Source organism: Leopardus geoffroyi, chromosome A2, assembly GCF_018350155.1.
Source record: "Leopardus geoffroyi isolate Oge1 chromosome A2, O.geoffroyi_Oge1_pat1.0, whole genome shotgun sequence".
NCBI lineage: Eukaryota > Metazoa > Chordata > Mammalia > Carnivora > Felidae > Leopardus > Leopardus geoffroyi.
This window is the reverse complement of record NC_059331.1, coordinates 107968220-107992165: the sequence shown is the minus strand read 5'-3', so window position 1 is coordinate 107992165 and position 23946 is coordinate 107968220. Positions and strand designations below refer to the sequence as shown.

At 36.4% G+C, this 23946-nt stretch overlaps 1 protein-coding gene across 10 annotated transcripts in view; it reads left to right on the top strand.

Annotated features, from left to right (window-relative positions):
• Positions 1–23946, top strand: part of DGKB (diacylglycerol kinase beta) — a 714685-nt gene that overhangs the window by 154433 nt on the left and 536306 nt on the right. For 5 of the 10 annotated variants that reach the window (XM_045494972.1, XM_045494966.1, XM_045494968.1 and 2 more), the window contains 2 exons: positions 1322–1342; positions 9603–9756. In XM_045494972.1, the coding sequence (XP_045350928.1) occupies positions 1322–1342; positions 9603–9756 (175 nt within the window). The remainder of the gene's footprint in view (positions 1–1321; positions 1343–9602; positions 9757–23946) is intronic. The other 5 variants (XM_045494973.1, XM_045494971.1, XM_045494970.1 and 2 more) reach the window with 1 other exon arrangement.

Genomic DNA, 23946 nt, shown 5'->3' with positions numbered 1-23946 from the left:
AAAAAAAAAATAAATAACCAAATCAAAAAGATATATTATTCTAAACAATGGCACTAAAGATTCCCTAAGAGCAAAAATTTTAAAAAGCTCTTAAGTTTCCTAAACAGATAAGATTATCAAGTTTTTAGATAAAGTCATTATAAGAAAACTAAAATTACTTTCTCAAGATTCACAAGCTAGTTTCATGATAAGAGCCATAATTAAAACCTAATTATCTGGAGTCCCAGATTAAGATTAATGCCCTTTCTTCTTCACTTTGTTGACTGGCCATAAAATGAAAAGGAAGGTTTTGGGAGATGAGAACAAGGGGAAAAGAAAGGTATGTCACGTACATTGAATGGCATTTCTTATGTAATGAGTATGGCATATTCCCATGCATGTAATTACTACTAACTCATACCTAATAAGGTAAGAGATTCTTATTAGTCTCCAACTAATCTTACATGAATGATATAATGTTAAGAGTATGATTATAGCTAGTTTTTAGTAGCCATCCAATCTCAGTGAGAAGACTCACAGTGAATATAGTCAGCATATCTCAGATATAAATGATTCATGAAAGTAACGGAATTTGATAATATGAGAAAGAACCAGTTTGGCATTGCATTTTATATATATGTAAAATATACATAGAATATTAGAGAATAAGTAATTTTGTGTGTGTGTGTGTGTGTGTGTGTGTGTGTGTATCTTTTTCCCTCCTGGATTTCAAATTCAATTCTATATTGTTCCACTGATGTTTAAAAACATGGGAAAAAATTAGTAATACTATATGTATGGGAAGATATTTTTCTTTAAAGGCATTGCAATGGGCTAGTCAAACATGTTATTCCAAAAGATGGAAACATTAGGAGTGAGAAATAAGTATTCATAATCTAATATATATTTATAATGCTGTTATATTTTCATAATTTTCTCTGGAAGGTTTTAAAAATCTTATATGTGTTGTTCATTATATTTATCTCCTATCAGTTAGAACTATTTGCTTATTACACTCAAAGATTGACCTAGTAAGTGATTCTCAAATTGTAGCTTGTATCAGAATCACCTGTGGGTCTTCTTAAAACACAGGTTTCTGCCTGTTCCCCTATCCTCTCAGTTTCTGTGTTTCTGGGGTAAGGCTCAAAAATGTATATTTCTATCAGTTTCACAGTTTATGATAATGATGCTGTTTCAGGACCACATTTTGAGACCCATGGATCTAGGGTATGTTTTAAAATCAATCTGTAAAATTGACCTTTTAGTTTGTCAGCAATATGAGATAATGAGTATAAATTACCTTACATTAACACATGTATTCTTTCTTTCCTTGCATGCACAGAAACAAGACATTCTTAACCAAGTAAGACATTTTCTTTTCTATTGAAATCCGTCTTTTCTTTTTTTATTCTGATGTGAGCTATGAATTTCTCATCCATATCACTGACCTGTACTTCTGTACCATTAAGATTCATATAATATGCAAGTCTATCCATAATACTTAGTAGGTTATAATTGACTGACACTTGTTCACATCAAAGTCTCCAACGGAGGAGCTAATGTCTCAGTGGATTCAAAGAGGGTCTAGCGGGTGGGCTTTAGTTTTATAGGCTCTTGAATTTAATTTTCTAATTTCACCAAAACATGGATCAGACTCCAATAACATAATTCATGTAATGAAAGTCTTAATTTATTCTTTTACAATGGGAGGTTTATAATTGCACTTAAATGCAATTGATAGGGATTTCATTGTTGGGGGGCATCTACAGTGCTATTAGAATCTGTGAGAAAAATATAACTGAAAAGCTGTTGATCTTTGCCTTCCTGGGAAAAAAGAGTACACCATCTGTTGTTTCAGTCACTCTCTCCTAGCAAAGCCTATTTTGTAAAGGAAGTTTGGGGTCCATAGTTCAGCTGGGTGCCTAGAATTACAACCCATTTTGGGAATCTCTAAATGGATTTTTCTATCATACTAGGAATATATCATACCAAAATGCATGAGATATTTAAAACCATAATATTGTCTCCCTTGAACAGTAATGGGTATGTATTAGCAGCTTTTTATTCACATGTTTCCCTATGGTCTCAATGACAGCAAACACTGGGATCTCATCCCCAACATATCACAGTGCAATTGGTTACATCAGAATGATCTGGATCGACTAGATACAGGCCCTCCATATTACAGTATCCTAGGATGAGGTAGGACTGAAATGGCAACTTATTGACTGTGATGACTTTCACCAGTCTCTTTCAGAGGATGACACTTCCCTGATATTATCCCTGACCTCTATGGAAACCTACCAACCACCACCCCACCCACGACGGACTACATGGACTTTATGGTTTTAGGGGACAACTCTTCAGAGTAAATGGCTGCTTTTATATAGCATGCTTTAGCTATGAAAGGACATTTACTGAACACGTTGGTCAACAAACACACCTTTCTGCACAATCGGCATCCCTACCAGAGACTGTCTGAAAACTGGTGTCAAAGTTAGCCCTGCCCTTTTTAGGGTCAGTGGGATGAGTTTCTTCCTTTTCCTTGCTCAGTCTTTGTTCCATATGGAAATGTTTAGTAGGCAAGCGATTTCAGTTGCAGAATAGAAAGAATAGGTATAGCTGAGGTTAGCCAAAGGAAAAAAAAACACGGCATGCATATTTATTGCTCTATATGGGCTCTTGGTGTATCAGTGCCTATGAGTGTAGGATTTTCTCTTTACATTTCCTGTTAGTAGATGATCCTTGGCTCAAGGCTGTGTTGTATTTCATAGTTCCCTAAGCTTCCCTTATCTTTGTACTTGGTACTCTGTACTGTGGATTCTACAAATATAGAAGGTTACCCTTTACATTTAGATTAGTGAGTTGCTTCATTCCTTTAATAAGAAACCTGGGAATTCATAACTTACATTTGGTAGTGCTGCTGCCTAATGTAATATTTTAAGTGTCTTTAACAAGGATGTTGACACTGATAGAATTGTTAGCAATGATATAAACACCCTTTTATTGTAAGCTATAATTGTCCTTCCAGAACCGAATTCAACCTTTGCCATTAAAGAAAGCATCTGGAAAGTATAACAGAGAAAATGTGGTCTTAGGAGTTCAACTGAACTGAGTTCAAATCCCACATCTGCCACATATTAGCAGTTCTTGTACAAATGATTAGCCTCCATTTGTTCAGCTGTCAAACAAGAGGAATACTGGCCTTATTGAGTTGTTAAGAGGGTTAAATTCTAAAGTGTGTATAAAATACTTAGCTCTGTGCCTGACGTGTAGGTTTTCCAGTGATGTTTAAAGACAGTGGCTGTTAGTCACACTTTAGCAACCAGCATGATTTCATACAAAATTTCTAGAATATATGTGAAAAGAGAAGGTGGGAATATATGAGATACACCATCAGCCTATCCTATCACCTTTATTTTCTTAGAGCCTCACTTTTCTCAACTATAAAGTGAGAAAATATAACTCTGATGTCTTTTCCAACTCTAAATTGATTTCCTTCTACCATGAGGTACGAGTGGAGGACACAGGATGTGATTTGTTTCCCTGCCAAGCCTGGCCACCATCCAGAATGCTGTCCTGCTCCCAGAGTTATTGTGTCTGTTGTATCTGTTCTGCCTCCCACAACTGCATAAATGCCAGGGCAGTTAGCAAGGAATGGAAGGAACATGTCAACCAGTATTTCTGCTTCTCTTCCCTATTCCTGTCAACACAAAGGCAGCCATTTTCCTCTTATCATGCTACAACCAGAGAACAGTTTTGAAAATTTACCACCAAACTGAATAATAAAATGCCTTTGATAATTCTGTATTATTAACATCATATTCACTATGTATTAATTATTGTTGAAATATGTAGTAACTTTCTTTTCATGATGGGGCTTGGCTTTTACACCTTGATACTCCGAGAATTGCTCTGCCCTACAAGGGAGCCATGTAAAAGTTTGAGAAGATACTTACATAGATACTTATGAGTTTACTTAGTTACATTTTATCATAATTAAACACATAAATTTGAATAGCTTCTTACAGGTTTCTCATAAATGCACTGAGGATCCAATCTCGATATTGTCAAAAAAATAGTATCTTGTATCTATGACAACATTTAGAATTTGTGAATGGACCATTTGCAATACCATATCCTAAATTGAAACTTCAATGATCTGAGTATTTCAAGGGGTGAGGTGATACCTGTCACAGTTGATGTATTTCTCCCCTAATTTTCTATAATAGACATATGAGAATGTATTTTCTACCATTCTAGTCTGCCCTCACTCCTCTTCTGCTCTCCTGCTCCTCCTCACTGGATTTTATATAAATTCCTTTAAAACAGGAACAATTTAATACCTCAGGACATTTGCACTACCTGTTTTGCCTATCTGAGATGTTCTCTCTCCAAATATGTGCAAAGCTATCTCCCTCATCTCCTTTAAATCTTTATTCAAAGAACAGATTCTCATTTCTTCATCATAAGATTTAAAACTACATGTGCCCCTCCCAAATACATAACCATTTTCCTTCTTCATTTTCCTACAACACTTAACACTGTCAAACATTGTACATTTAACATATTTATTTCTCTATTTTCTTATATCCTTTGTTAGAAGATTAGCCTCTAGTGGAAGGATTTTCGCATGTTGCAGTAGCATCTTCACCCAAACACCTGGGGCGGAGCCTCATATAAAGTGGGTGCACAGTGAACATTTGCTGAATATGAGAAAATCTCCATCCTGAAACCACCAGAATACATTAATGATAGAGCGATGACATTTATTTTCATTCACTTTGAATCTACTTGGATGAACACTAGTGTTATTTCTTTAGAATTAACTAGGACTTAAAAACAAAGGACCCAGATGGTCAGATATAATAATGAAAGGCATATAGAAATGTGTTTTGAATTCATGCCAACTTGGCAACAATATCTCAGCAGCTCCCTCAGTCTGAATTCTTTGCAGATTCTCTATGTTATCTCCCTAAATAGTCTGTGGCTGCTCCTTAAGAAAAAAAAAATGAAAAAGCAGTTCTCAAAATTTTCAACATCGTGTGGTCTGTGTGTCTCCGAGCCTAGCCAATTTGATTTTTGAACACTCATTCAGTTAAGTCCAACCCAACTTTTTTTTTATTAGTGTTTCCACTGATGTGCATATAAGTGATCTCATTCTATTTAAAGGTCACAATCTTCAAAAGCCAATTCTAATGCTGCTACATGACAGCAGTAGAAAATAAAATACTTAAATTTGGAAATGTTCTACTGAATCACGAAATAAGGAAAATGTATATATTGAGAACAGTATGCACTTACAGATATTTTAGACAACATAGAATTTAAAAGATATTTGGAAATCTTTTACTAACAAGAAAATAAGGAGACAAGGGTAACCAGAAAAGGCATTGCAGAATAATTAGCTCCATGAATTGGAAAACTGAAACAGCTCAATTTTGGCTTTAAAGAAGTTTGAGTTTTATAACACTGTAAATTGTATGTAATGACAGAAATGTAAGGCAGGGGAACTTTGCTTCCACCAACAGCATAAAGAAGTTTGAAAGAGAAGTTTACATCAACAGTAAAACTTAAGTAATAAATGGGATGATGTCATCTCGTAGAAAACTTTCAAAACTGAGGAATTTATGATGATTCCAATAATAGACTTTTATTTTTTTTAAAGAAGATATTTGTTTATAAATAAATGCTCACATTTTATTTTATTTAAAAATTTTTTTTTAATGTTTATTTATTTCTGAGACAGAGAGAGACAGAAATGAGTGGGGGAGGGGAAGAGAGAGAGAGGGAGACACAGAATGGGAAGCAGGCTCCAGGCTCTGAGCTGTCAGCACAGAGCCCGACACGGGGCTTGAACTCACAAACCGTGAGATCATGACCTGAGCCGAAGTCGGTCGCTCAACTGACTGAGCCACCCAGGCGCCCCTAAATGCTCACATTTTAAAAGCAGTGATTTGTCAATGCTGCCTGATTCTGAACAATTATAGCAAAAGAGCTAAAACACAGAAAGTGCAGGTTTGATTCGGGAAGATGTAGTGACTTTCCTGGTTTTCTGGACTAACAAAGAGGAGGGCAAATTAAGATAATAAAAAATCCATTAAACCTCAAACCAGCACTTCCTTCTATTAGTTTATTATTTCATTTATTTTACATGCCACGTGCCCAAGAGCATCTTAAGTGCTTTATGCTGATTTATTATTACATTTAGATGACAATCCTAAATGGTTGATCATATATATATATATATATATATATATATATATCACTTTATATGAAAAAAATTAAGGTTTAGAGCTGTCAGAATAAAACCAAGCTGCTTTTTGCTTACTGAGCACAGCAGAGCTGCAGCATTTAATTTTAGAATGTTTCCTGAGGACCAAGAAAGATGTACCAAGGAAGGATGCTATTCGTTTTGATTGATTATTTTTCTGTGTTTCATTATTAAATTACAGGCGCTAATTTCAAGGAGGGTCTACTTGGGTTATGTAAGGCTTTATAAAATACACCCACTTGAGATGTGGCAGATTTTTCTTTAAACAAGCATCTAGAGGCGCCTGAGTGGCTCAGTCAGTTAAGCGTCAAATGTCGGCTCAGGTCATGATCTTACAGTTTGTGGGCTCCAGCTCTGCATTGGGCTTTGTGTTGACAGCTCAGAGCCTGGAGCCTGCTTCAGATTCTGTGTCTCCCTCTCTCTCTGCCCCTCCCCTACTCATGTCCTATCTCTCTCTCTCTCAAAACTAAACATTAAAAGATAATAAAAAAAATAATAATACATAAATAAAAGAGCAGATAAACTCCTTGCCCCAGAACCCTCAAATAGCAAGTAGAGATATTGGAATATGACACAAAATTATTTTATTCTGAAGTTCTTCTTTCGTTTTTCTTTGTTGGTTGGTTGTTATTGTTTTCCTCTGTTATCATGTTAAACTCTTGCCTTGCAATAGTTAGGTTTTAAAATGTATTCATTGTACCAAAAGAAGATCCAGAGAATAAATGTCAATGATTCTAGTCCTTTGTTCATGTTTTGTTACTAGCTTTCTAAAACAAATATCCAAAAAGGGTATTCAAATGCATACAAAAACATTTAAGGTAATGTGGTTTTGAGGCGTATTCTTCAAAGACTACTTGAAACTGCTAATAGACCAAAAAGTAGGTATTATGTTATTCTTATCTAGAGATGGATAAACTGAGGCATTGAGAGATTAGTAAATCACCCACCTTGACACAGCTAGAAAGTGTTGAATCTGAGAGCAGATCCGGGTAGTCTCACTTTAAAACTATGCTGTTGTCTTCTGTAATATTGGCAAACACAATGCTGACTACTTAAGGCTTAGGACACAGAAGCAAGAGTGAATATAAATAACCATGCTCCCGGCCACAGTGCCTATGAATGTTATTTTTTTTTTACACAAAGTTCCTACATTTTTGTAATAAAATTAACTCCTAGTGTCCCATGGGGCTTCACACATTTGGGGATTGTCTATCGATACTGCTCACTCATCCAGTTGAATGTGGATTGAATCTCTGACAATAGGCCATGCCTAAGGAACCCTGTTAGTAAGAGTAGGTGTCTCTGCTCAAGAAAACTAATTTTGATACAGTGGCCTGGCTGTTAGCCTTATCAGTGTATTTGGAAACTTTGGTTTCGTTCATGGTAGCAAACTGCTTTTTGGAAGTAACGCTACCTGAGACTATTCTTTATATTTTCATATTATTCATGGATTTTAATTACGTGGTTCACTTCCTAGTAGAATGTGTAATATTTTGTAGTGGTGGTGATCTATTAAATATAGAAGAAAGTGAAGTCTCCTTTTTTTATTAAAAAAATTTATTAAATGTTTAGTTTTGAGAGACAGAGAGACAGAGCATGAATGGGGGAGGGGCAGAGAGAGAGGAGGACACAGAATCCGAAGCAGGCTCCAGGCTCTGAGCTGTCATGCTCTGAGCTGATGTCAGACGCTTAACCGACTGAGCCATCCAGGTACCCCATGGAAGAAAGTGAAATCTTTTTACTACCTCCAGTGTAAATGTCTGAAGTGCTCTTTATGAATAAGCACAGGAAGATTAAACTAACTAAAAATATCAGATTAAGGTGTATGCAGAGTTTTGCAACCATTAATAAACAACATGACATTTTTGTTTTGTTTCTATTGGCTTGAAATTATATTAGATACAGAAACATACTTTGTACATATTCTTAATTGGCACATGATCTAATCTTTAAAAATGCCCTTTCTGTAATGATATCCCTGTATGTCATATTCCATTTTAGGTTTATTCAAAATAATGTTATAATAAAATTGGTCATTCTGTACCATCTTATCCCAATATAATTACACAGAACAAATACTTTTTCTATCCAAAATAGTAGTTTAAGGAATTAATTTATTCTCATCTGCCAGAAGTTTGACCAAAATTAAGAGCATTTATCAGCCAAATTTAATTTTTGCCCTATTTTTAGTTTTATCTCAATTACATTAAACTGGATAAGAAAAAATAGTGCCCTTCAAGGGCTTCTTCTGAGGACCATCGACCTTGTACTCTCTTGATCTGGACAGATGTGGCTTTATTCCAGCTACTTCTCAGTAGGTCTCTTAGTCCCTTCAAATCAACTACTGGCCTCTTCCATGTGGTCTACATTCATTTCCCAGGATATATTTGTGCCTTATTGTCCCTCCAGTCATGAGGGCGTTGGCCAAACCCAATATAGTGCCATTGACTTGCCTTTGCCCTAAAGCACCTGCAGTCTTGTCCTCAGTTTTCAGACAAGAGTAAGATCCTGCCTGGATCTGTCCAGTCCACTGTCCTCATCTGTGTGGAGAAAGCAAGCTATCCAGGTGGCTCCTGGGAAATCCTCTCCTTAACTCAAGGATAGAAGGTGGTTCGCACCACTATTTCCCCAGGTCAACATGGAGACTGTCAACGTATCAATGGTTCTCTCCTAAGAAATAACTGTGTTTTCGTTTTGTTTTGTTTTTTTTTATAGACCTGCAGTGAGTATAGTTGGGCAAAGTTCTTGAAATAGGTTTCTTTGAAAGTTTGCATAGGAACTTTTAGAATTTCACTTTGGAATTTCATATCACTTGATTTTTTTGGTGCTAGGGTGAAATTTATAATTAACCCCTTTTTCCATTTGTCAAAAGCAAGACTCACCATTAGAGGCAGGGAAATGAGACAAGAGAAATTCCTTTATTTCACAGTATTCATGCTGTGTTCATGACTGAATTGGCCTGTTCATGTCAGTTGCCTGATTTAATCATAACAGCAACTCTGCAGGATTGGGAATATTATTCCCAATTTACAGAAAAGGAAACTAAGTTTCAAAGAGGAGATTTTTTTAAGGTGATAAGATACTCTGGAAATAGAAATGTATGACTGGAAAGCTTCAGCCTTTCCTGCTGGAATCCAGCTCATCCACCACAGGTAAGATATATACTTATCTAATCGCCACTGTTAGCCTAGGACGGCTGCAACCATTTCTCAAATAGTCCCCTTCCTTTGGTAGATATGGATATAAGAATGTTTGCGGTCATTTCTACTACTGTTGATTCTGAATATAGCACATAAAAAATCTAAACATTGGCTGTGTCTGAAAATATATGTTTCAATTTTTTTTTCAGACAATAGATTTTGAAGGTTTCAAGCTATTTATGAAGACATTCCTGGAAGCAGAGCTTCCTGATGATTTCACGGCACACCTTTTCATGTCATTTAGCAACAAATTTCCTCATTCTAGTCCAATGGTAAAAAGTAAGCCAGCTCTCCTTTCAGGCGGTAAGTCTAATTATTTATTTAAGTATGTATACACAGTAGAAACCTCAAAGGGAAAATCGGTATCAAGTTCTCTATAAGAGAAGAGATTATTTGCTTAGGAAATATCTTTGTTGCAAGACTTAACTGTCATACTAAGACTGTGCAAAATATTTAAAGTATCTCTGATATAATAATAGCAAACATTAAAGAAAATATACTTTTTCATTATCCATCACTTGTCATTCACAGTCTTAGAAGTCTGTGTTTAGGTAATAATTTTAAGAGATACTTCCATCACATATGGAAAAGTGCTCCTTTAAATGACTAGATAAATATAGATCACTTTATATATGAAAATGTAGTCACAAAGCCATCATGTGTAGGAAACATAATATTTTTATCACTTGTGTAAATTTCCAATATGCTATCAAAGAAGACAGTTTTGATTTTTCTCTTGGACACTTTTTTAAAATTTAATGTCACCATAGAGATGATTGGTTCTGTCATAATAGTTAGCTTTTCAGAGATGTCTCATGCATTAATACCTGTTGCTAATTGTGTCCAGCTCCATCCAGTCAGGAGAACAGAAGTCTCACTCTATTACTCTAGAGAGTGTAGAAGAGGTGATTGGTTAAACAGTGTTGGAAGGTTGAAAAAGCAATGAGAAATACTGAGGTTATGCAGAGGCAGAACCACAGGAAGTGTGTTGGTTGGAGTAATCAAAACTCAGAAGCTTGGAGAAAGGACGTCTTGGAACTGGGACACAAGGTTCTGCGGGGAAGGTGTTGCCTGGCAGATCGCACCCTGGGACTTCTGTGAAAGGGCTACTTCCTTCTGAGTTTTATAGCTCAGGAACTCAAGAGGAACCTACAACTTGGCAGTCAGACATCAGAGGAGCATCTCCAAGGTCTGTGCAGGACTGTGTAGCCAGAGCTCCCTCTGTCTTTCTCAATGTGGATATAAGCTAGTGACTAGAGCCTCTTCTGCCCAGAACCATGTGCTGTGAGGGTGAGATACCTGAGAGATCTAACAGGAAGTGAAGGTAGATGAGCAGGAACCAGCCCCTTCTCCTTTCTTTCTTGTCATGTCTCTCTAGTGCCCCCTGTTAACTTGATAGGAATCCAGCTCACAACAGAGAAACGTAGTATACAGCTGAGTTTCTCAAACTCTTTGGTCTCAGGACACTTTCAGGACCCCAAAGAGCTTGGGTGATATCTATTGTAACCACATTAAATATGAGACATTGTAAAAGTAACCATAATCAACCCATTACATGTTAACAAAAATAACATTTTTTTCTGAAAAATATTTTCAAAAGCAAAACAAAAAAATTGTGAGAAGACTGGCATTGTTTTATATCGTTGCACATCTCTTTAACCTCTGGCTTTGTATCTGCTTCTGTGTTTCTTTCGCTGTATCCTATGTTACGCAACCTCATAAAAGATCTACTGTACAGTCATGAGAAAATTATAGTGAAAAAGGCAAATGTGATATCTCACAATTATCACTGATAATCATTTGACCTTACAGATTCCCTGAAAGGGCCCAGGGATCCCAAGGGAGCCCCTGGTCTAGCGACTTCAAGCCCTTACATCACTAAGTAGAATATCAAAATGTGAGTAAAGGGATAGATGTTTAATAACCGACACTCCAATATAAAAAAACAAAAACCTGGAACATGTAATTAAGAAATAGGTGGTTGAGCCATAACTAAGACTTAGGCAGTGTGATGAAGAGTCCATGCTCCTTCCCCTTCTGTTAATGACATAATGTCTCTTCCTCAAGTGATTATATATATATGTCGGTGCAAGATTTTTTTTCTTATTTTTTATTTTTTATTTATTTTTTTTTTTTAAATTTTTTTTTTCAGCGTTTATTTATTTTTGGGACAGAGAGAGACAGAGCATGAACGGGGGAGGGGCAGAGAGAGAGGGAGACACAGAATCGGAAACAGGCTCCAGGCTCTGAGCCATCAGCCCAGAGCCCGATGCGGGGCTCGAACTCATGGACCGCGAGATCGTGACCTGGCTGAAGTCGGACGCTTAACCGACTGCGCCACCCAGGCGCCCCTCTTATTTTTTAAATTTACATCCAAATTAGTTAGCATATAGTGCAATAATGATTTCAGGTCTGGAATCCAGTGATTCATCCCCTACATAAAACACCCAGTGCTGATCGCAGCAAGTGCCCTTCTTAATGCCCCTCGCCCATTTAGCCCATGCCCCCACCCACAACCCCTCCAGCAACCCTCAGTTTGTTCTCTGTATTTAAGAGTCTTTTATGTTTTGTCCCCCTCCCTGTTTTTATATTATTTTTGCTTCCCTTCCGTTATGTTCATCTCTTTTGTATCTTGAATTTCACATATGATTGTAGTCATATGATATTTGTCTTTCTTGACTAATTTCCCTTAGCATAATACACTCTAGTTCCATCCACTAAATGGAAATGGCAAGATTTCATTCTTTTTTTATTTTTTTTAACTTTTATTTATTTTTGAGAGACAGAGACAGAGCACAAGCAGGGGTTGGGGGAGGGCAGAGAAAGAGACATGGAATCTGAAGGAGGCTCCAGGCTCTGAGCTATCAGCACAGAGCCCAACACGGGACTTGAACCCACAAACTGTGAGATCATGACATGAGCCAAAGTCGGTTGCCTAACTGACTGAGCCACCCAAACTTCTCAAGATTTCATTCTTTTTGATTGCTGAGTAATATTCTGTTGTATATGTGTGTGTGTGTGTGTGTGTGTGTGTGTGTGTGTGTGTGCATGCCACATCTTCTTTACCCATTCATCAGTCGATGGACATTTGGGCTCTTTCCTTGCTTTGGCTATTGTCAATAACACTGCTGTAAACATTGGGGTGCATGTGCCTCTTTGAAACAGCACACCTTTATCCCTTGGATAAACACCTAGTAGTGCAATTGCTGGGTCGTAGGGTAGTTCTATTTTGAACTTTTTGAGGAACCTCCATACTGTTTCCCAGAGTGGCTGCACCAGCTTGCACTGCCACCAGCAGTGCAAAAGAGATCCTCTTTCTCTGCTTCCTCGCCAACGTCTGTTGTTGCCTGAGTTGTTAATGTCAGCCATTCTGACAGGTGTGAGGTGGTATCTCCTTGTGGTTTTGATTTGTATTTCCCTGATGATGAGTGACGTTGAGCATTTTTTCATGTGTCTGTCGGCCATCTGGATGTCTTCTTTGGAAAAGCGTCTTTTGCCCATTTCTTCACTGGATTATTTGTTTTTTGGGGTGTTGAGTTTGTTAAGTTCTTTATAGATTTGGATACTAAGTCTTTATCTGATGTGTTAGGTGTGGGCTTTTCTAAAAACAACTGTACACCTTCCATATGATATATTTTGATCCCTTCAAACTGTATACCAAAGAGTACATTTAGGGGCGCCTGGGTGGCACAGTCGGTTAAGCGTCCGACTTCAGCCAGGTCACGATCTCGCGGTCCGTGAGTTCGAGCCCCGCGTCAGGCTCTGGGCTGATGGCTCAGAGCCTGGAGCCTGTTTCCGATTCTGTGTCTCCCTCTCTCTCTGCCCCTCCCCCGTTCATGCTCTGTCTCTCTCTATCCCCAAAATAAATAAACGTTGAAGAGTACATTTATTATAATCTTTAATTACCCTTAAAATATTTTAGTTACTTAAATAATTCCCTTTATATCATGAATTGAAAGGACTCCCCCCGCTTGTTTTTCTCTGAGTCTTATTTTGTGTGTTCTCACAGTGTGCTATCAGCGCTTTCCAGTGTTTGGGACTGAACATTTTAAAATGGGACAGTTGCTTACTTTGATCGAGAAATTAAAACTCTGTTCTCCATTTCATGCTATAAATAGGTTGTACATACCATAGACTAAATAAAATAAAAATTGTCTTTTTAATTTCAGATGAAGCAATACTGTTCTTGAGTTTTGACAAAGAAGCAAGGGGAACATTTTTCAATCTGAGTAATTGTGTCAGACTTGGATGAAGGGGAGAGATTCTAATTAATTAGGCAGGCTTGTAACAAGTGAAAATCTCAAGCTCTCTTTTCTTCAAATAGCATGTAGTATTACACAGAAGATGCCAGATTTACAAGGAGTAGAAATCGAATCAGTTTCCAAAATGGAAAAAAAAAAGGGTAACAGCTTGTACTTCATTTGGGACAGCCACATAATCTGCACAGATCTACTTGAAAAGGAATTTCAAGATGGGGTGTGTAACTCTCATGTAGCAAAAAAATAAAACTGGAATTCCTTTTCAAAACTTGGTCTCCACATTTTAAAACATAAGTGCATGGTGTCCTTCATAGCCCTGTTTTTAACGCCATATTCTTTGAAACTTACCACTGACAGTGAAAAATAAATGTATGTTTATTTTTAGAACCCTACTTTGCAATAATCTGTTATGTACACAAGATGTATTTGTGGCTGAAAAATCACAAATTAATATTGAATACTAGAGAGCTATAATCTGTTTTGTTTATCCCTTCTTAGAGTTCACCATATTGCATTACTACAATATCAACAGGAATATGATCACTATTCTTGACTCTGTATATAAACTAAACAGCAATGGTTTCTCAATAAAAAGCAAGACTAAATTGGGAAAAATATTAATGAACAATATTCAAGTATCGGAGATATGGTGAATGTAAAACATTTAGTTTTTATAGAATAAAAATGTTTAAATAAGTATAAAGAGGCATAAAGGGGTGTGTGTGTGTGTGTGTGTGTGTGTGTGTGTAGTTATTTTTTGTTGAACTTGTAGTAGCTACTGATCCATCTGGTATTTTGTGTAGTGAATGATTTTTTTGGGGGGGGAGTATATTTTGTTGCAGTATAAGTGCCTTTTGTCACCTACTTAAAATGTAAGCTGATTATTTTTCCTGTTCCCAGGTTAGACTTTTAATTTTTGAAGATATTCCTAACACTATATATTTCCAGATTTCTCACTTCTTCTGCTTCACCGTAAATGTCACGTCCCTAACTCCTCACCTCTTTGCTGGCCTAAGAGACTAACTTCTGATTTTACCTGCATCACTAGTGTCTATTACCTGAGCTGTTCTCATTACAGGATTGTTAAGTCATGTGGAACCTTTGTTTTTTTGCAAGTGGCTCATATACCCTCGACCATGAATCGATATTATTATCTCATATTTCAGTCAGTACAACTCAAACAATAAGAATAACCCAAGAGAAATTTTATAAATATGCAGATTGTTGCCTACAAATTCTTACCATTCAATATTAACATGGCCTTAACACCCTTACACCTTTTTAAAAAATCTGTCTTAAAAAGTATTCATTTTTGATGCTGTCTCCTAGCTCAATTAGGTTAAAATTTTCAGACATCCTTTAGCTTATTCATTTCTTTCTCCTCATTCTCAATAGGTGATTTTTTTCACAGCGTACAAAATAACCTAAAGTACCTCAATTGTTCCCCATGCAACACAGAACTGTTTCTTCAGCTCTAAGAAAATATATATTAACTATATTCCAGATGGAACTCTTCATCTGGATATCCCATAGAAATTGAACTAAATGTGTCTGAAAGTCAAATAATTATATTCTACCCAAACCTGTTTCAATTCCTATCTCCTCTCTTGGTGAGTAGAACCCAAGTATCTATCAGTTTTCCAATCCTAAAATATTGGTCTCTCACACCCTCCACTGCTTCAGGCCTCATGTTTAATTAATCACAAAATACTCTCTGTTGCTCATGATAACTTATTCTTTTCAAACATTCTTTGTCGTTTTTATCCATCATTGTTTGTGTCTTAGGCTATCCCCTGGCATGGCTCCCAGCTGGACCCTGACTTGACATCTCCACGATGTGCTCCACACAGCAGCCTGGTTATTTTACTCTTGGGTTTCCAAGTTTCAGGCCTTCATGATCACCGTGTGGAAAGTTTTTAAATTTTTGTACAGGGAGTCCTAGTCATAGTCTTCCCCTATCTTTTGAGACACCTCCCCCTCCACAAGGTCCCCTTAATGGAACTCAGGGTCTGGACAGTGCAGTTAAGAAGATGATGAAACCTGAGTTTCCTAGTAGTAAATACAATGCCATGTAGCTTGCGGATCTGCTTATAGTCCCAGTTCTGTGTCCTGCCCAGTGCACCCCCGCTCCTTTTCATATCTAGATGTTCACTCTGGTTTATGTCTGCTGTGGTTACTCAGAACTCTCATTTCCTGCGTAAGTCTTGCTCTGCCCTTAACTCACAGCAAAACCCAACTCTTTGAAGCCTCGGCTAATGTTTCATTGTAATTGAATAGCACATGCTGTGCTCCATGCTAAGAATGCAATGATCAATAAGATGAGATACTTAGACTGTGCAACTGGAAGGCAAGCCCGGCACCCTTGTAAAGTCACACCATCTTCCTCCTGTAAGATAGCTGGTGCATCCCTGCTTCTCCCCGACTTGCACCTAGGCCAACTCTGCACAGCAGCACTGGGAATTAACTATCCTCCGCTAAATTACTGTTCTTATTGTATAGGATAGCACTTAGCAGTAGTCATTAGTAACTTCTGCTTTTTCTAAAAATGTAGTATTAAAAGAGAATGTAATTGATTTGTTACCTGCTTCAGACACTTATACTGTATATTTCCATTGGTTCCACAATGTCTAAAATGTTGACTCCACAATACTATCTGTTATTAGCTATAGGTTAGTATAAGTGCTTTTTGTTGTTATTATTAGTTTTATAGGACAGAAAGAGAAGATTTTCCTAGCACCCTTTATATCAGACCATGTAGTGAGTTGGCCAGGTGTGCCATTTAATTCTTTATCTGTTCATTTTATTACATTAATTCATGCATTCCACCATTCTTTTCTAAACCATATTATGTCCCAGGAATTCCACCAGAAAGCTGAAGATCCTTCAGACCCAAGCAGAAAAACAGACAATTAGGTAATCAAGTATATAATAAAATAAAAGTTGTCATCTATTTATCAAGATCATCTTACTTTTTCACCATAAATTAAAATTATCTAATTTAAATAGAGGTAGTGATAGGTACCAGTTGGAGAGGATGGAAGGGAGATTCAAGAAGAGAAAACATGTACTCAAATAAAAAATATTGCCTGGGCTTCCTGGGTGGCTTAGTCGTTTAAGTGTCCAACTTCAGCTCAGGTAATGATTGCATGGTTCTTGGGTTGGAGTCCCACATCATGCTCTGTGCCCACAGCTCAGAACCTGCAGCCTGCTTCGGGGATTCTGTGTCTCCCTCTTTCTCTGCCCCTCTCCCACTCATGCTCCGTCTGTCTCTCTTTCTCTCTCTCTCTCTCTCAAAAATAAAACTTTAAAAAATTAAATAAAAATGCCCTGTCAAAGGATAGTGTGTGAACTATATAAGACATTCAGTATTATTCCATTCATAAATATTTATTTATCTTAAAATTTTTCTTTTATTTAAAAAAATATTTTTATTTAATTTTGAGAGAGGGACAGAGAGACAGAGAGTGAGTGGGGGAGGAACAGAGAGAGTGGGAGACACAGAATCCAAAGCAGGCTCCAGGTTCTGAGCTCTCAGTACAGAACCTGATGCAGGGCTTGAACTCATGAACTGCGAGTTCATGACCTAAACCGAAGTTGGATGCTTAACCACCTGAGCCACCTTGGCACCCCTATTTTTAAGTTTTTAAATAAATTTTAAATACAGTATAGTCAACTTACAATACTGTAATAGTTTCAGGTGTACAATATAGTGATTCAACAGTTCCATATATTTCTCAGTGGTCATCAGCACAAGTGCCCTTATTCATCCCCATTACCTTTTTCACCCATCCATCCATCCACTTCCTCTCTGGTAACCATCAGTTTGTTTTCTAGAGTAAAGAGTCTGTTTCTCGGTTTCTCTCTCTTTCTCTCTCTCTCTCTTTTTCTTTGCTGATTTGTTTTGTTTCTTACATTTCACATCAGTCTAAAATCATATGGTATTTGTCTTTCTCTGACTTGTTTTGCTTAGCATTATACTCTCTAGATCCATATATGTTGTTGAAATTAGCAAGATTTCATTCTTTATGACTGAGTGATATTTTATATCATTCACAAATATTTATTAATCACTTACAATGTGCCCCCCACACTATTCAAATTTCAGTGAGCAAAATGAAACTACTTTCCTTCCCCTATAGTCATTAACATTTTAACAAATAAATAAAAATATATATAGCATGTCAGAAGGTAATGTGAGTTCTTTTAGCAAACATTGATTAGATAGAAAGTACAAGTTGAAACTGAGGATGACTGGAAGTCCTGAGTTTTTCATGAATGACTAAAACTGGGATGAGGAGCACAAGGAGATCCATCCACAGAGCAGATGGTAGTCATGACCTTGGAAGTATTGGGCACAGCCTGGAGGTGGGGCTGCGGAACTGGTCCTGGTAGGATCAGAGTCCTATGGCCTTAGGAGTTAGAGGTAAGTGGGCTTGATGAGTAAGAGGAAGGTAGGCTTGCTCATTACTGAGAGATCTGGGTCTATGCCTTGAGTTGTTGGGATGGGACAGATGAAGTGACTGGAAGAGAGTGGCTGGAGAAGAGGTCAGGGAGGGAGCCAAGGGCCCATGGAGAAATTGGAGAGTTGGTATATTGTCTTAAGTCAGAAAATAATCACACTGCTGGGGGGCAATTGCATGGCTTAGTTGGTTGAGCATGTGACTTTGGCTCAAGTCATTATCTCATGGTTGTGGGTGCAAGCCCTGCATTGCGCTCTGTGCTGATAGCTCAGAGCCTGGAACCTGCTTCAGATTCTGTGTCTCCTTCTCTCTGTACCCACCCCACCTCCCGCCACCTCTGCTTGTGCTCTCTCTCTCAAAAATAAATAAAACATTAAAAATTTTCATAAAAAAATAATCACACTGACAGCAGTGTGGAAGCTATCACGAAGGGATATGAGGCTAAAGGTACAAAAAAGTCAAGAAGGTATTTAAGATTGAGAATAATAATAGCTACCAATGAAAGAGTTATAGTACTTTATCTTTGGCCCCTCTCTTTGCCCATCCAGTATGGCAATGGTTAATTGATTTATGCTGTTAAGCTACAATATCATTAGTGGAATGTAATTCTTTTTATGTTTTCTGTACAACCAGAGAGTCAGACCACAGGTAAAAATTTTAGGCAGAAAAGGAGAAAGAATTTATTCTTGTTCATAAGGAAGTTAATCAAATTAACAACAGAAAAATGTACAATGAAAATGAGGTACTTGAACCTTGGGGAAAATATTCTTTTGCCAAATGACCTTACTGGATGTTCTTGCCAAAAGACACACTTCATTAATTGTGCTGAGAAGAAATTATTACTCTTATCAGGACTGTCTTGAGGATATTAAAAATTTGTGTGCATGTATGTGTGTGTGTATGTGCATGTATATTTTCACCGTAGCTTCCTTTATAGGTCTTTTGTGTCTAATAAACTATTTCAGTTTCCACAATACAAAAAAGGGCAGACAGGGTCTTGTAGAGCACAAACTGAACAGAGTACAAGGCTTATATGACTATAAGATAGGGAACTTCTTGTCACATAGTAGACATTTAAGATATATTTGTGTCTTCGCTAATGTTGATATACTTACATACTTATATAGAAATGCTCTAGAAATAAAGATAAAATAATTCCTATCCATTGGCTAAGTAGCTTTTATTTATTTCAACCATTACATATTTTATGCTTTTATAGTACCAGATTTCTCTTATAATTATTATTAGTGGCAGTAATCCACAAATTATTTTATTCCAATAAATATTTTATCTTGAAACCCTGAAAACTCTTAACTGAAACCACAGAAAAATCTACACTTCAAGGCACCATTTAGGATAAAATTACTGTCAGTACAGGAACAGTTCCCCTAAATCTCCCCTTTAATTGCTAAATAGGTTTGAATATATTGAGTTTGATTATACAGGTTTCTTTATTCTCCTATCTGAATATTCTAAGTAAAATGTTGGTCTTCAAATTTGCCATTTTTACCATTAGATTTATTCACCAAATATAAATGGATTTTGTATTTGCACTTACATGTTAATGATTGCATATATAAATGATAATATTATCTTAAGATTGTTGCATTGTGTGTTCATGAATATCATTTATAGTTTTTTATTCAAATAAAGGCAAATAGGATATTTAGTACTTTTCAGAGTCCCAAATGAGTCATAACTTTATTTAACTTGTGATGTACTCTAAAATACCTAGGAATAGCTGTAAAAATGAGCATTGGCTTTGATCCATTAGAATGAAAACCCTATAAAAATGGGATTTTTCAAATTTTCTCTGGTCAATGCTATATCCTAGGACCTGGTTTTACGTGACTAATATGAAAGGTTCTTAATATCTATTTGGTTTATATTTATAAAGTGCATGCTAGTTGTACACCTATTAGATAACACAGATAAACAAAAAGAAAAGATATCCAGAATCCATTTCCCTATAAGAAAATGCTGGTAAAGATTTGGTAAATATGTAAATATGCATGTTTATTTCTATACATACAAAATATGTATATATATAAGAACATCTCACAATTGTATTTTATAATGAATGGCCCAAGAAATGATCTGAGTGCAAGAGTAACATTTAGAGCTCTCAGCCATGACTAGGATTTCTAATTTCATTCCAAAGGTTTATGAAATAATCAATGTATATACGCTTAAGAGTCCTGAAAACCAGACTCTTAATACAAAAGGTCATTTATTGAGAGTTAGGAGACAGATATCTCTGATTTATTTTTTCTCTCTAGCCCCACAGAATTATACTTAAAGCATAAAATCTCAATTCAGATTGCCTTTTGAATTGGAACCATACTACTTGCCTTTGCCTCTGTTCTCCCAAATATGAAATGGAGATAATAACGTTCGTGTATTTTACTGGGTACTGTGGGACTCAAACACATAATGTATTATGTATATTATAAGTGTTCAGTGAATGCCAGCTGTTACCATTATTCATTAAATAGGTTGTTTTCCAGCATTTTAGTTTGCAGACATAGGGAAAAATCAAATTCACTTTTTTTTTTCCCTAAAATGTTGTTCATTCTGAAAGAGTACAGTAAATTTTATGGAGTATTAATTTGGATTTCTTTTTGTTTTGATTTTTTGTTTGTTTTATTAAGATATAATTCACACATATCATTGTACAAGTTTAAGGTGAACAGCATACTCGTTTGATTTACATATATTGTGAAATGATGGCCACAATAAGTTTAGGTAGCATCCATCATCTTGTACAGACGCAATAAAGAACAAAGGCAAAAGCAAAAACAAAAACAATGTTCTTCTTATAATGAGAACTGTTAGAATCTACTGTTAATTTTTTTCTTTATAAGGGGAACTCTTAGGGTCTACTCTCTTAACAACTAGCATATACAGTTATATCATATAATAGTGTTACTTATAGTCATCAGATATATTACATCATTGGTACTTATTTATCTTATAACTGGAAGTTTGTACCTTTTGACCATGGTCCTGCAATTCCCCTCCTCACACCCCATCTTCATAACTTGTACTTTTTTTAATTGAAGTATAGTTGACATACAACATTACATTAGTTTCAGGTATACAGCAAAGTGATTCAACATGCTTATAGATTATGTGCTCTGTGCTCACCCACAAGTGTACTACCATCTGTCACCATATAATGCTATTACACTATCATGGACTGTATATCCTATGTTGTACCTTTTATTCCTGTGACTTAGTGATTCTGTAACCAGAAGCCTGTATCTCTCACTCTGCCTCATTTATTTTGCTACTGTCACCCCAGCCATAAGGTTGTTTATTTATGGGTCTCTTTGTGGGTTTTGTTTCTTTGTTTTTTGTTTTTCTTGTTGTTGTTGTTGTTCCAGAAGTGGAACTGGGATTTCTCTTTAATATAACAAAAATAAAAATTGTTATCATGACTCTTTTTTTTTTAATACATGGTAGTTTTATTCACTTACTTTCAGCAGACAGTATGTCACCAGTACTGTCGAATATGGTAGCCATTAGCCCAATGTACCTATTTCATTTAAATTTAGGGGCGCCTGGGTGGCGCAGTCGGTTAAGCGTCCGACTTCAGCCAGGTCACGATCTCGCGGTCCGTGAGTTCGAGGCCCGCGTCGGGCTCTGGGCTGATGGCTTGGGAGCCTGGAGCCTGTTTCCGATTCTGTGTCTCCCTCTCTCTCTGACCCTCCCCTGTTCATGCTCTGTCTCTCTCTGTCCCAAAAATAAATAAACGTTGAAAAAAAAATTAAAAAAAAAAAATTTAAATTAGTTAACAAGTTAATAAAATGAAAATTCAGTTCCTCAGTCATAACAGCCATATTTCATATGCATAACAGCCATGTGTGGTTAAAACTACCATATTGAACAGTACACCTACGGAATATTTCTATCATTGTACAATATTCTCCTGTAAAGAACTGACATAGATCTTGTTTTTACTGACTTGGAAAGACCTTACTGTCAGGAATTAGATATCCTGTCTCCAGCCCTTGGCTCCCTGGATTGCCCTGTGACCATCAGAGGTTTGCTTTACTCTCTGATTTTTCACCCTATTGTCTCTAAAATAAAATTGTAGTGTCAAATCAGACCCTACCATTGTGTTTAAGTGTTGTTGGCACACAGCTAGGGATGTTATAATTACTGCTTCTTCACAGTACAGTACAGCACAGTACGGAATAGAAGCACAAATGTGCTTGTAGAACGTTATCACCAAAGACCTGTGCTTTGAGCCCTTCTCCTTATAATTTCTTGTTTGGGGTTTTTGCCGATGTCCAAACAGATGAAATCCAGATACTTTGCTGACCCAGTTTCTTGTCAGGGAAGATATCCCACTGCCTGTCCTCACTTGATGCATATTTTACATTCCTTATTGATTTGTAACCCAGTCTATCTCATTTTGCTGCCAGTTTGTGTAAGCATAAAAAATAAAAAATATGTATATATAATACTATCCTAAGACAAGCATAATTGGAAGGTTAACTCTGAAAATCATGAAATGTCTGACAATACAAAACAATTGTTCTTACTTTTTATTATCTATGCTACTAATCATGACTATTACTAAGGATAGTGGAAATATGATTGTACTCTGACAATACTCTGACAATGATTATACTCTGACAAGGCTTGTGTCTAAGCCTGATAAATTTCTGAAAATTGAACCGGTATTAAAAAATAGAAAATCCAAATTGTCAGGTGGTTTTTTGCCTTGTAAGTTTAGAAATGTAATTCATGTTATTAGTTTTGAATATTCCATTTTAATAGATGAGGGGAAACACTGGATATAGTGATACCTTTTCATTATCTGAGCTACATGTGTTTCAAAATAAAACACAATGCAGCAGAGGCAATAATTGAACATGTACCTAAAACTTATTTGCTAATAATTGAACCTTGAAACTGGAGTTAAAAGTATCTGGTAAAACAAAACTTCTTAGGTTTTTGTTGCAGGAAATGGAGTGTCTAGTTTGAAGTACAATGAAAATCATGTTCTTGAAGAATGTGATAATAGCAGGCAATACTCGACTAATGCGAACTATTTTTATAGTTAAAACTTTGAAGAATGTTTATATATTAGAAGATATATATACATACACACAGACACACACTAAAATCATCATCAAACAGAAAAATGCTCTCAAAGTACAAGATGATTTTTTTCCTAAGTGAACTAATACACTCTAGTTACAGTGCGTATTTTTTTCACTTTATTTTGTGCTTTGTTGTACAGTGCAATAGATGTACTGTGGTACATCCACATTGGTATGTGGACATAAATGGTGTGTGTGTGTATACACTTGCTTCAGTTTTGTGACGCAGCATTCAAAGAAGCATAACCTTTGGCACATGAGCAAACCTGTAAACTGGGTGTCAACTAATCACATTATCTTTAGAGCTAACTATTGACTACTCCAGGCAAAAGAAACACCACTGTTTTGCTTATCTTTGTGTTCAGTTCCAATTCTAAAGAGTTTTACCAAAGATCAGATGTATTAAAATGGCCTTCCTTAATGGAAAGTAGAATACTGAGGCTTTTCATCAGAGGCTCTTGCTGCTGAAGAGGAATGTAGGGTTCCATTTAGCATCTCCTTGAAAAGGAGTCAAGAAACAGGGCTTGCAACTTCTTGTTTGCCACTTGTGTCATTTCATGTGTGTTCTGCATCAACCTTACCCAGTATTCTTGAAAGAAAAAGAAATATTTTAGAGCAATGAAGGAGTTAAGTTGTGGAAAAGACCTAAAGCCAGATTTA